At 51.7% G+C, this 14,432-nt stretch overlaps 1 protein-coding gene across 2 annotated transcripts in view; it reads right to left on the bottom strand.

The window, feature by feature from the left end:
• Positions 1-14,432, bottom strand: part of NTNG2 (netrin G2) — a 447,915-nt gene that overhangs the window by 46,221 nt on the left and 387,262 nt on the right. Inside the window, exon 6 of one of the 2 annotated variants that reach the window (XM_069237102.1) lies at positions 2,694-2,831. The exons of the other annotated variant lie outside the window; for it this stretch is intronic. Coding sequence (XP_069093203.1) covers positions 2,694-2,831 — 138 coding nt within the window. The remainder of the gene's footprint in view (positions 1-2,693; positions 2,832-14,432) is intronic. 2 annotated transcript variants of the gene reach the window in all.

Below are 14,432 nucleotides of genomic sequence, written 5' to 3'. Positions count from 1 at the left end.
CTGATGTCACTCTGATGTCATTATGCACTCTGCTCTCGTCTGATACCACATCCCTCCACATCATGACGTCATTGAGTCGATGCATTGCGCTGCTATGATATCACAGTCTGATTGCACTGAGTAGCTCTGATGTCACTCTGATGTCATTATGCACTCTGCTCTCGTCTGATGCCACAACCCTGCACATCATGCTTCTGTGGCGTCATTAAGTCGATGCATTGCGCTGCTATGATATCACAATCTGATTGCACTGAGTAGCTCTGATGTCACTCTGATGCCATTATGTACTCTGCTCTCGTCTGATGCCACAGCCCTACACATAATGCTTCCGTGACGTCATTGCATCGCTGCATTGCGTTATATTCTAACTATCCTTTCAGGTTACAGTGAAACTTCATCTTTTTGGATCTTTCCGAACCCTGATTTCAGTCTCTAAGTGTATTTACTGCACTCCCCGCTCTCAGCTCTGCACGTGCCCTGTCAGTCAGCGGCTGCCCCCACGCATCCATTAAATATTGGGGGTCCTTGCAGAGGCAAAGTCATTACTTCCGTCCCCGGGTGAGTTACCCAACGGGCCTCCGTCCCCTTTGGTTAATGTGTGCTCTTTTAGGTACAGTTTCAGTTGTTTCATTTGTGGGTTCCCCCTTAGAAACCTAACATGCCCCCCAAAGTTGAGCATCAGCTCTACCTGTCACGTGACGTGCCAGTGCTCATAGCTTTGTGTTCTGTAACATTCAGTGCCCTTGCCAACAGCCCTGGGCCAGGTTTGCACTGGTGCCGGTCTTGCAAAGTCAGACTCTGCAGAAAAACAGGCCTCTTTGCCACTATCTAGATGTCTCCATAAACCTGACGTCACGTGGCAGCTTTCTGCTACTCTTACGTCATTTCCTGACTCCAGTGTGCAGCTCTACACATTTGGGCCCATATTTATACTTTTTGACGCACAACTGCGCCAACGCAGTTGTGCGTCAAAAATGTTACCGCCGGCTAACGCCATTCCAACGCTCCATGCGGGCGCCTTATTTATGGAATGACGTTAGCCGGCGCTGCGGACTGGTGTGCATAAAAAAAAATAACTCACACCAGGCAGCGCCGGCGTATGGGAAAATGGGGGTTGTGCGTCAAAAAATGGGGCAGGTCAGGTCTGAGGCAAAATTCAGGCCTCAAACCGGATTTGCGCCATTTTTTTTTACGCCCAACCTCCATTGACATGACTCCTGTCTTAGCAAAGACAGGAGTCATGCCCCCTTGCCCAATGGCCATGCCCAGGGGACTTATGTCCCCTGGGCATGGTCATTGGGCATAGTGGCATGTAGGGGGGCCCAAATCAGGCCCCCATATGCCACAAAAAAAATCTGAAAAAAATACTTACCTGAACTTACCTTTAGTTCCCTGGGATGGGTCCCTCCATCCTTGGGTGTCCTCCTGGGGTGGGCAAGGGTGGCAGAGAGTGTCCCTGGGGGCAGGGGAGGGCACCTCTGGGCTCCTTCCGAGCCCACAGGTCCCTTAACGCCTGCCCTGACCCAGGCGTTAAAAAACGGCGCCCATCAGGCTGTGCGTCATTTTTTAAGGCCCACCCCCTCCTGTGCGTCAAAATGACGTCAGAGTATAAATATGGGGCACAGACCTTAAAGCCATTTTTTGGAAGGGAACGCCAACCTTGCATATAATTAACGCAAGGAAGGTTCCCCCTTCCAAAAAATTACGCACATGGTGGAATTTTGACGCCCGCGGGGTCGGACGTCAAAGTATAAATATGGGGCAGGGTTTGCACCGATTGTGCGTCAAACTTTTTTGACGCACATTCGGCGCAAACAGAGTATAAATATGCCCCTTGGTGCTTCACTTGATAAAGTTCTGAGCTTTCTAAAACTAGCTAAAGTTAACCCCTCCACTTCCTCAAATTGCACCACCCCCCCAACCCACGTCAATCAACTTCCTTCCATCCTGTCATCTCAGGACTCACATTAGCTGGTACCATTGTGTGTTCTGCTCAGTGAACCCGGAAGTAAAATGCAGTAAATGCTGGGAAGAGGAGCAGAGGGAAACACGCTTTGACGAAGCTACTAGGCCTTGGTACTGAAAGCTGCTGGCTTCGGGCACTAGGGGGCGACCATCTTGAGATGGGTAAAAACTCTGTTTAACACAGTAGAACAGTGGGCGAAAAAGTTTATTTAAAAAAATGAGTTGAGAGGAGCCTGGGCAGGGGCCGACCAGCGGAGACAGCTTGGGAGCCAGCCAATCACAACATTGTGAGGCCGACATGCTCCCAAGCGGGACAAATGCAAGAACAGGAAGGAAAGCGATTGAATAAAGAGACAACCAAGTTAGACAACAAGACGGTCTAATCATAAGCAAGAGGCTGACCCAAAGCCCGCTCTGGAAACAAGAGGTCTGACCATCAGGCAACTAAAGCTAACTTAAACCTGAGATACTTTGATTGTAACATTAAGTGATGGGGTGGGAATGTGCATTTTGGTCAATGGAGCATTTTAATTTTCCTCTGCAGCCCATGCTCTGTTTTAATAGCCCGCGGGCTGCTTCTCTCCCTACTTTATTGAGGTCTTCACTACTTGTTTCTAGTCAGCCTATGGCTTGGCGCGTACCACCAACCACCTTCCTGGGCAGTACCCTCATTCCGTGGCATCCTGGACCATGCGACCATGTCAAGTGCCCTTCCATCCATTCCTTACCTTGGATGTTCTCGGGTGGGTCTGGCCGCTGGACTCTGCTGGGCTCTGTTGCGGGTGGGGTTGGTGTGCTCTGCACCCCTTGGAATGGCACTGAGTTTGGGGTTTCGCTGGGTATGTCCTCGATTTCTTGGGTTCCTTCTGATAAAGGCATGCAGAGCAGTTTATGAGTGTGGGCACAACAGTCACAATTGTCCTGCACATGGATTTGAGAGTCATCCCTGCTTGCAAAAGGCAGCCTTTCCCACAGTGGATGGAATCCACCCATGAGAGGCCGGCCCACAAACTTACCTAAGACAAGTCACCTTATTAGAAAACATTAGACGCCTCTCAGAACGCTGGTGTACCTACTGTCAACATGATGCAAGCAAGTCAACACTGAAGAATGTTACAAAACCTCAAATGATATCACTAAACACAAGTCGTTCATGGAGGTGCCCTAATGAGCGTGCACATTAACGTATACATAGCAGAGTATTATACACATATGTGCCACCCTGGGGCGAGTCCTTGCTATGGGGGAGCCCAGAAACTGTGCTCCACCATGACCTCATACCCCAAACAGTTTGGAGGTCTTATACAATATTAAATGTAGTTTCACAACACTTTTTTTCCTCCTTCCATCTCTTCGTGGAGAATTAAAAAAATACTGCAAGGTGGAAAAAGTAACAAAATAATCAGCTTTACTTGATGGTCAACAAAAAAAATCCCTCACAAATGGGAAGTTTTTCCTTTAAGGGCAACTATGGGGGTCATTCCGGGGTTGGCGGGAGCACCGTCAACAGGCTGGCGGTGCCCCGCAGGGCATTCTTACCGCGGCGGTTTGGCCGCGGTCAGAACAGGAAAACCGGCGGTCTCCCGCCGGTTTTCCGCTGCCCTGGGAATCCCCCATGGCGGCGCAGCTTGCTGCGCCGCCATGGGGGATTCCGACCCCCTCACCGCCATCCTGTTCCTGGCGGTTCCGCCCGCCAGGAACAGGATGGCGGTGAGGGGTGTCGTGGGGCCCCTGGGGGCCCCTGCAGTGCCCATGCCAATGGCATGGGCACTGCAGGGGCCCCCGTAAGAGGGCCCCACTTTGTATTTCAGTGTCTGCTTTGCAGACACTGAAATACGCGACGGGTGCCACTGCACCCGTCGCACATCCTCCACTCCGCCGGCTCCATTCGGAGCCGGCATCCTCATGGAGGGGTGTTTCCCACTGGGCTGGCGGGCGGCCTTTTGGCGGTCGCCCGCCAGCCCAGTGGGAAACCCAGAATACCCGTGGCGGTCTTTTGACCGCACAGCGGTATTCTGGCGGTTCCCTCCAGGCGGGCGGCTCCCGCCGCCCGCCGGGGTCAGAATGACCCCCTATGCACTGATTTAAAGTTTGTAACACAAAAACAAGGACAACCCCATATGCCCGAGGGGACCAGAGTCAATGTCTTATGCATGAACATGGTCCCATGGGACTCATTCAGAGTCTTGGAAACCTCCAGACCAATCAGAGGAACCCGGCATCCAATGTAATGTCACTTCACCAGACCAATACCTTGGTATTTGGATATAATGACATTAGCAGGAACTGCAGATTGTCTTACAGATTCCTAACATGTACACTTGTAAGTAATATACAGAACCAGGGAAATGTACAGTGTCTTATGATATACTTGTGTTCACTTTTTTGATATACATTAGTTCACTTTTTGAGCACTGTTCCGTCCGCACTTTGTCCACTCATTCACAGACTACTGCATATGAAATGTGAATATATGTGATTGACAGTCACCCCTATCAGTCCATTGGTCTCTTTTTTCCAAATACTTATGATTTAGAGGGTCATTATGAACACGGCAGGGAACATGCTGGTGGTCTAAACACAGACCACCAGCCAGTTGAAGACCCTGCCGGCCCAATAATGAACATTCCGCTGGGCCGGCGGGCGGAATCAGTGTTTCCGCCAGCCGGCCCAGCAGAATGCCGGGCCTGGACATTGCCGATGGCTCCACATGAAGCCGTCGTCAATGCCGCTGTACGACGGGTGCAGCAACACCCATCGCGCATATCACTGCCCGTAAATTGGGCATGGACATGCTCGACAGGGCTGTGCACAGGGACCCCGGCACTGCCCATCCCAAGTGCATTTGGCAGTGCAGGGGCCCCCAGGGGGGCCCGGAGCACCCCCTTCCGCCAGCCTTTCCCTGGCGGGGGAAACCGCCAGGGAAAGGCTGGGGGAATACGGGTTCCGCTGCCCTGTCGGATAAGGAAATCCACCATCGTCAGGCTGCCTGGTGGCGGTAGCCTGGCAGTAGCGAAGGGCTGCCTGTGGCGGTCTCCCTGTGTTCAGAATATGGCGTGCCAGACCGCCATGCCGATGGCGGTAATTTCCGCCACCGCCGGCATGCCGGTCCGGACCAACATGTTTATAATGAGGGGTTTAGTCTGATGAAATGATACTGCATTGGGTGGTAGATTCCTCTGATTGGTCTAGAAGTTTCCAAGATTCTGATTTAAAGTTTGGCAGATGAATAGTCTGTGTGCCTTATTACAAGTGCCGTAGGATATAATTCAGTTCTAATAATGCAGATGAGGCATTCGTCAATGTTTAGGACGGAGTGACCTGTTCACCAATCTCTAAACCAGGCCCTTAGTTATGTGACCATACTTTTGTACAGGATCACAGCAAGAAACGTCAATGCGCATCTGCAGTTCTTTCAATGTGAACATAAAGTTACCACACGTGCCACAAAATCCACCACCTGCTGCGTGACATGCAGATTGTAACAAAAAAGAATGTGTCCCTAGGCTAAAACGCTTAAAGGTTATTTAATGTTTTCTGCGCTCAAGTTGCAATGCCCTGACAGACCCTTTACCAAACTTAACCAGTTCCCTTCAGCTATTGTGTGCCATAGTTGTTCATTTTAAGAGGCTAGAAAGTGTAAACATTCCCATTTGATGGGCTGTGGGGACTTCTTTCTGTGCCTCTAAGCTGTGGAGCTCACTGCCCTGGACATCCCATTCCAATCTGCTTCTTTTTAGGAAAGGTCTAAAAACCTGGTTCTTTTCTCAGGGCTCCAATTAAATATTTAAGCCATTGCATTTGTGTTGGGAACACCAGCAGCAAGACACCCTCGGGCATTCAAGCGCTTTCTAAGCTGCTTACCTACTTACTTAAATATTTCAATGTAATTTAAATAGGGATAGAATGTCTTCTTTTTTCATGATGTCATTTATTTCTCTAGTAAGACAAACTTGTGCATGTTATGGACACCACTCTCAAAGGTGCAATTACTTCAGCTGGGCACTCAGCCATTATGAGAACCAGGAACATGTTGCATCACTTTTTAAGTCCCATGTACTGACTCCTAAAATACCGCTGGCCTGATACTTACACAATGAATATGAAATATGCTACGCTGTTCTGTAGGGGTATTACTCCTTTGAATGAAATGTTGTAATTGCTGCATAAATTGCCTTTCTTTGCCACTTAACTTGGTCAATGCAGCTACAAATTGTGGCCTGCCGCATAATTCAAGTGGCCTGTTTATCTAGTGCGGTGTCACTGAGGAGAAGAGGGTGAAAACCTGCTTCAAATTAAGGCCCAGATTCTCAAAAACTTTGCATCAGGCTTGCATAATTTTTCTGACCAGACCCAACACAAAAATCTAATTTTGTATTTACAAAGCACTGCAAATGTCGATTTGTGTTGCTTTGTAAAAAGAAAATGTACTGAACGCAGCATATTACACTGCCTTGCATTACTTTGCATCAAGGAGACGTTCCATGGATGGTGCGTTGGCATCCCCATGGATCATCCTTTGTAAATGTGGGTTTGCATCAAAATCCAAAGAGTTGTAGATGTGTTTGCCCCAAAATGGTGTGCCTGCCTGAGGCTGGTGTAACAAGGAGGAATACCTTTACTTCTACTTGTTTTTTCCTCTTTGCATGCGTTCACTGTGGTGCAAGGGTGCATACGTTGGCGCTAGGCAGCCCAAAGAGAGCCCGCTCAGCGACAGTGCACAACTGCACCATTTCTTTGAAAACATGGCGCAGTTCTGCTGCCTCCATTTCACGCAGCACAGCACTTCGCTACTCTGCGCTGTGTGACATGTTTGTAAATCTGGGCCTCAGAGTGCAGCGTGTGGAACAAGGTGTGTAATTTGTGTGCAGACACACAACAGGCTGCTCTGTAATACAGTTACCAGAGGTTTGGCAATGATTGCCCCAGCCTTGGGAGTGTGGGCTTCAGCCTTTGGGAGTGAGCGAATCACCTTTAGCTGAGGGTGGGTACCAGAGCCTTACACTTTGAAATACAATGTGCTTTCACACTGGAATCTACATCAATATAGGTGCCCCATCTGAGACAAGCACAGTTTTTTTTGCATGTAGCTGAAATCTAAGTCTAAATATCCTTGTTAAACCTATTAGTTTTAAGGCCTGGGCAAAGTGGGCTCTGCCCCGGGGGCCCCAGCCTTTCAGGGACCACCTGATAGAGACACCTCTGTTCTGCTGAGAGTCTTGCCCCGACGACCTTGAATAATTCCTAAACAGATTCTTTTAAATACTGTTTGCCTTTATTTTAATGTGGGTTATGTGTGAGAGTCTATTACAGGCATTTTGGAGAGAAATGTGCATTTATGTTTCATGGAACATCCATAAAAAAGCTGATTTTAGATCAAAATAGGATTTCACATATGAGAAATGAGGGGGGGGGGCACAGAGATTATTTGCAGTAATATTAGCGAACTGCTGCTGTGTTATAATACTGAAAATACGTCACTATCCCTAAATATTAGCTGTAAACACTTTAGAATTTGGACGAGTGTGCCTGTGTACTGTCAGTGACCTGGCCAAAGAGGGCTTGAAAGAAATAAAACTGGAGTATACATTCAAAGATGTTCTGAACATGGTCCCCTAAAATATGTTTGGCCCAGGGACCTCAAAATCCTTAAGATGTCCCAGTCCTTGTAGGACAAAGTTAGCTGCATGGTGTTTTTCTCTATGTGATATCAAGCGTGACCTATCATACACTTTTTATGTGAAACTTATTGTTAGGGGACACCAAAGTACAGCTGTTTGATGGGATTTCAGGGAAAACTCAATCAACAGGAACCACATAGTTAAAACCGGTCTTCGTAGACGCTGAATTCAGACACAACAGATCTGCATTTCATGTTGTTGCACTTTTCTGTCACAACACATTGTTGCATATAATTTATTTCGTGTTTAGGATTTAATACTACAAAGTGTGCTGCTGAAAATAAGCCCGAAAGAAACTTGAATACAAAAACATACATTTAATGAGTTTATGCTTGTACCGAGTGTGCTTGTAAAATTAATCGGCCATCTGTTCCGTATTTGCCTGAACACGAAACAAACCCTCGTATTGCACTTTGGCTCCTAATTAGCTGCAGTTTCGTGCCCAGATTTTATGGAAAACGATAATTAAATACAATAAACAGCAGAACACAAATGTGGGTTCACCTCTGTGGGTGGTAAGACACAACCCCACCAGTTCCCCGTGGGTTTCGTGAAAGGGGTAACACAACTTCGTGAAACAAATTAGTGTTTTCACAGCCGCTGCGGTGAGTAACTTGGGAGTGAATGATTCCAGCTAGGCGGGGCCCACTCGGCTCTCATTTTTCAAAAGTCTACAAAATACGTCCTGTTGAGTTGTGTAACATGCTCTGTAGTGTTATGACATGATAACTGCTGTAATCATTACCTTCAAAACCGGGGTTTCCCCTTTCAAGTGGTATGTAACCTGGGGGTTTTTGTCCCTCCATTTCGTGAGCCTTTCCCCCTGTTACATTTTGGCAGTCTGACCTGTGTGGTAACCTGTCCCCCAGGATGAGCTGCAGAGGGGGCTCTGGTCTGTGTAGTAATCTATCCCCTAGGATGAGCTGCAGCGAGGGCTCTGGTCTGTGTAGTAACCTGTCCCCTAGGATGAGCTGCAGCGAGGGCTCTGGTCTGTGTAGTAACCTGTCCCCTAGGATGAGCTGCAGCGAGGGCTCTGGTCTGTGTAGTAACCTGTCCCCTAGGATGAGCTGCAGAGGGGTCTCTGGTCTGTGTAGTAACCTATCCCCTAGGATGAGCTGCAGCGACGGCTCTGGTCTGTGTAGTAACCTGTCCCCTAGGATGAGCTGCAGAGGGGTCTCTGGTCTGTGTAGTAACCTATCACCCAGGATGAGCTGCAGCGCGGGCTCTGGTCTGTGTAGTAACCTATCCCCCAGGATGAGCTGCAGCGAGGGCTCTGGTCTGTGTAGTAACCTGTCCCCTAGGATGAGCTGCAGAGGGGTCTCTGGTCTGTGTAGTAACCTATCCCCTAGGATGAGCTGCAGCGAGGGCTCTGGTCTGGGTAGTAACCTGTCCCCTAGGATGAGCTGCAGAGGGGTCTCTGGTCTGTGTAGTAACCTATCCCCTAGGATGAGCTGCAGGGAGGGCTCTGGTCTGTGTAGTAACCTGTCCCCTGGGATGAGCTGCAGAGGGGTCTCTGGTCTGTGTAGTAACCTATCCCCACGGATGAGCTGCAGCGAGGGCTCTGGTCTGTGGAGTAATCTATCCCCTGGGATGAGCTGCAGCAAGGGCTCTGGTCTGTGGAGTAATCTATCCCCCAGGATGAGCTGCAGCGCGGGCTCTGGTGTGTGTAGTAACCTATCCCCTAGGATGAGCTGCAGCGAGGGCGCTGGTCTGTGTAGTAACCTATCCCCCAGGAAGAGCTGCAGCTAGGTCTCTGGTCTGTGTAGTAACCTATCCCCTAGGATGAGCTGCAGCGAGGGCTCTGGTCTGTGTAGTAACCTATCCCCCGGGATGAGCTGCAGCGAGGGCTCTGGTCTGTGTAGTAATCTATCCCCCAGGATGAGCTGCAGGGAGGGCTCTGGTCTGTGTAGTAACCTGTCCCCCAGGATGAGCTGCAGCGAGGGCTCTGGTCTGTGTAGTAACCTGTCCCCTAGGATGAGCTGCAGCGCGGGCTCTGGTCTGTGTAGTAATCTATCCCCTATGATGAGCTGCAGCTGGGGCTCTGGTCTGTGTAGTAATCTATCCCCCAGTATGAGCTGCAGAGGGGTGTCTGGTCTGTGTAGTAACCTGTCCCCCAGGATGAGCTGCAGAGGGGGCTCTGGTCTGTGTAGTAATCTATCCCCTAGGATGAGCTGCAGCGAGGGCTCTGGTCTGTGTAGTAACCTGTCCCCTAGGATGAGCTGCAGCGAGGGCTCTGGTCTGTGTAGTAACCTATCCCCCAGGATGAGCTGCAGCGAGGGCTCTGGTCTGTGTAGTAACCTGTCCCCTAGGATGAGCTGCAGAGGGGTCTCTGGTCTGTGTAGTAACCTATCCCCTAGGATGAGCTGCAGCGAGGGCTCTGGTCTGGGTAGTAACCTGTCCCCTAGGATGAGCTGCAGAGGGGTCTCTGGTCTGTGTAGTAACCTATCCCCTAGGATGAGCTGCAGGGAGGGCTCTGGTCTGTGTAGTAACCTGTCCCCTGGGATGAGCTGCAGAGGGGTCTCTGGTCTGTGTAGTAACCTATCCCCACGGATGAGCTGCAGCGAGGGCTCTGGTCTGTGGAGTAATCTATCCCCTGGGATGAGCTGCAGCAAGGGCTCTGGTCTGTGGAGTAATCTATCCCCCAGGATGAGCTGCAGCGCGGGCTCTGGTGTGTGTAGTAACCTATCCCCTAGGATGAGCTGCAGCGAGGGCGCTGGTCTGTGTAGTAACCTATCCCCCAGGAAGAGCTGCAGCTAGGTCTCTGGTCTGTGTAGTAACCTATCCCCTAGGATGAGCTGCAGCGAGGGCTCTGGTCTGTGTAGTAACCTATCCCCCGGGATGAGCTGCAGCGAGGGCTCTGGTCTGTGTAGTAATCTATCCCCCAGGATGAGCTGCAGGGAGGGCTCTGGTCTGTGTAGTAACCTGTCCCCCAGGATGAGCTGCAGCGAGGGCTCTGGTCTGTGTAGTAACCTGTCCCCTAGGATGAGCTGCAGCGCGGGCTCTGGTCTGTGTAGTAATCTATCCCCTATGATGAGCTGCAGCTGGGGCTCTGGTCTGTGTAGTAATCTATCCCCCAGTATGAGCTGCAGAGGGGTGTCTGGTCTGTGTAGTAACCTGTCCCCTTGGTTGAGCTGCTTGAGAGCTCTGGTCTGTGTAGTAATCTATCCCCTAGGATGAGCTGCTGAGGGCTCTGGTCTGTGTAGTAACCTATGCCCTAGGATGAGCAGCAGCGAGGGCTCAGGTCTATGTAGTAACCTGTCCCCTAGGATGAGCTGCAGCGAGGGCTCTGGTCTGTGTAGTAATCTATCCCCTAGGATGAGCTGCTGAGGGCTCAGGTCTATGGAGTAACCTATCCCATAGGATGAGCTGCAGCGCGGGCTCTGGTCTGTGTAGTAACCTGTCCCCTATGATGAGCAGCAGCAAGGGCTCAGGTCTGTGTAGTAACCTGTCCCCTAGGATGAGCTGCAGCGAGGGCTCAGGTCTGTGTAGTAACCTGTCCCCTTGGATGAGCTGCAGCGAGGGCTCTGGTCTGTGTAGTAATCTATCCCCTAGGATGAGCTGCTGAGGGCTCCGGTCTGTGTAGTAACCTGTCCCCTAGGATGAGCTGCTTGAGGGCTCTGGTCTGTGTAGTAACCTGTCCCCTTGGTTGAGCTGCTTGTGGGCTCTGGTCTGTGTAGTAATATATCCCCTAGGATGAGCTGCTGAGGGCTCTGGTCTGTGTAGTAACCTATCCCCTAGGATGAGCTGCAGCGAGGGCTTTGGTCTGTGTAGTAATCTATCCCCTGGGATGAGCTGCAGCGAGGGCTCTGGTCTGTGGAGTAATCTATCCCCTAGGATGAGCTGCAGCGAGGGCTCTGGTCTGTGGAGTAATCTATCCCCTGGGATGAGCTGCAGCAAGGGCTCTGGTCTGTGTAGTAACCTAAACCCTAGGATGAGCTGCAGCGAGGGCTCTGGTCTGTGGAGTAACCTATCCCCTAGGATGAGCTGCAGTGAGGGCTCTGGTCTGTGGAGTAATCTATCCCCTGGGATGAGCTGCAGCGAGGGCTCTGGTCTGTGGAGTAATCTATCCCCTAGGATGAGCTGCAGCGAGGGCTCTGGTCTGTGTAGTAATCTATCCCCTAGGATGAGCTGCAGCGAGGGCTCTGGTCTGTGTAGTAACCTGTCCCCTAGGATGAGCTGCAGCGAGGGCTCTGGTCTGTGTAGTAATCTATCCCCTAGGATGAGCTGCAGCGGGGGCTCTGGTCTGTGTAGTAACCTGTCCCCTAGGATGAGCTGCAGTGAGGGCTCTGGTCTGTGTAGTAACCTATCCCCCAGGATGAGCTGCAGCGAGGGCTCTGGTCTGTGGAGTAATCTATCCCCTAGGAGGAGCTGCAGCTGGGGCTCTGGTCTGTGTAGTAACCTATCCCCTAGGATGAGCTGCAGCTGGGGCTCTGGTCTGTGTAGTAACCTATCCCCTAGGATGAGCTGCTTGAGGGCTCTGGTCTGTGTAGTAAGCTATCCCCTAGGATGAGCTGCAGCGCGGGCTCTGGTCTGTGTAGTAACCTGTCCCCTAGGATGAGCTGCAGCGAGGGCTCTGGTCTGTGTAGTAATCTATCCCCTAGGATGAGCTGCAGCGAGGGCTCTGGTCTGTGTAGTAACCTATCCCCTAGCATGAGCTGCAGCGAGGGCTCTGGTCTGTGTAGTAATCTATCCCCTAGGATGAGCTGCAGCGAGGGCTCTGGTCTGTGTAGTAATCTATCCCCTAGGATGAGCTGCAGGGAGGGCTCTGGTCTGGGTAGTAACCTGTCCCCTAGGATGAGCTGCAGCTGGGGCTCTGGTCTGTGTAGTAACCTATCCCCCAGGATGAGCTGCAGCGAGGGCTCTGGTCTGTGTAGTAACCTGTCCCCTTGGTTGAGCTGCTTGAGGGCTCTTGTCTGTGTAGTAACCTATCCCCCTAGGATGAGCTGCACGGAGGGCTCTGGTCTGTGTAGTAACCTGTCCCCTATGATGAGCAGCAGCGAGGGCTCAGGTCTGTGTAGTAACCTATCCCCCAGGATGAGCTGCAGCGAGGGCTCTGGTCTGTGTATTAACCTGTCCCCTAGGATGAGCTGGAGCTCTGGTCTGTGTAGTAACCTATCCCCTAGGATGAGCTGCAGGGAGGGCTCTGGTCTGGGTAGTAACCTGTCCCCTAGGATGAGCTGCAGCTGGGGCTCTGGTCTGTGTAGTAACCTATCCCCCAGGATGAGCTGCAGCGAGGGCTCTGGTCTGTGTAGTAACCTATCCCCCAGGATGAGCTGCAGCGAGGGCTCTGGTCTGTGTAGTAACCTGTCCCCTAGGATGAGCTGCAAAGGGGTCTCTGGTCTGTGTAGTAACCTATCCCCTAGGATGAGCTGCAGGGAGGGCTCTGGTCTGGGTAGTAACCTGTCCCCTAGGATGAGCTGCAGCTGGGGCTCTGGTCTGTGAAGTAACCTATCACCCAGGATGAGCTGCAGCGAGGGCTCTGGTCTGTGTAGTAACCTATCCCCCAGGATGAGCTGCAGCGAGGGCTCTGGTCTGTGTAGTAACCTGTCCCCTAGGATGAGCTGCAGAGGGGTCTCTGGTCTGTGTAGGAACCTATCCCCTAGGATGAGCTGCAGCGAGAGCTCTGGTCTGGGTAGTAACCTGTCCCCTAGGATGAGCTGCAGAGGGGTCTCTGGTCTGTGTAGTAACCTATCCCCTAGGATGAGCTGCAGGGAGGGCGCTGGTCTGGGTAGTAACCTGTCCCCTAGGATGAGCTGCAGAGGGGGCGCTGGTCTGTGTAGTAACCTATCCCCCAGGATGAGCTGCAGCTAGGTCTCTGGTCTGTGTAGTAACCTATCCCCTAGGATGAGCTGCAGCGAGGGCTCTGGTCTGTGTAGTAACCTGTCCCCTTGGTTGAGCTGCTTGAGGGCTCTTGTCTGTGTAGTAACCTATCCCTACGAGGAGCTGCTTGAGGGCTCTGGTCTGTGTAGTAACCTATCCCCTAGGATGAGCTGCAGGGAGGGCTCTGGTCTGTGTAGTAATCTATCCCCCAGGATGAGCTGCAGGGAGGGCTCTGGTTTGTGTAGTAATCTATCCCCCAGGATGAGCTGCAGTGAGGGCTCTGGTCTGGGTAGTAACCTGTCCCCTAGGATGAGCTGCAGCTGGGGCTCTGGTATGTGTAGTAAACGATCCCCCAGGATGAGCTGCAGCGGGGGCTCTGGTCTGTGGAGTAACCTATCCCCTGGGGTGAGCTGCAGCGACGGCTCTGGTCTGTGTAGTAACCTATCCCCTAGGATGAGCTGCAGGGAGGGCTCTGGTCTGTGTAGTAATCTATCCCCCAGGATGAGCTGCAGCGAGGGCTCTGGTCTGTGTAGTAACCTGTCCCCTAGGATGAGCTGCAGCTGGGGCTCTGGTCTGTGTAGTAACCTGTCCCCTAGGATGAGCTGCAGAGGGGTCTCTGGTCTGTGTAGTAACCCATCCCCTGGGATGAGCTGCAGCGAGGGCTCTGGTCTGTGGAGTAATCTATCCCCCAGGATGAGCTGCAGCGTGGGCTCTGGTCTGTGTAGTAACCTGTCCCCTAGGATGAGCTGCAGCGAGGGCTCTGGTCTGTGGAGTAATCCATCCCCTAGGATGAGCTGCAGCGGGGGCTCTGGTCTGTGTAGTAACCTGTCCCCTAGGATGAGCTGAAGTGAGGGCTCTGGTCTGTGGAGTAACCTGTCCCCTAGGATGAGCTGCTGAGGGCTCAGGTGTGGACTGTAGCTGGACAGACTCCCAACACAAGCTGAAGGGAGGGCTCTGGTCTGTGGT

The sequence above is a fragment of the Pleurodeles waltl genome, chromosome 6 (assembly GCF_031143425.1).
Source record: "Pleurodeles waltl isolate 20211129_DDA chromosome 6, aPleWal1.hap1.20221129, whole genome shotgun sequence".
NCBI classification, from domain to species: domain Eukaryota; kingdom Metazoa; phylum Chordata; class Amphibia; order Caudata; family Salamandridae; genus Pleurodeles; species Pleurodeles waltl.
The sequence above is the reverse complement of the archived record's forward strand: the minus strand, read 5'-3'. Positions and strand labels throughout refer to the sequence as shown.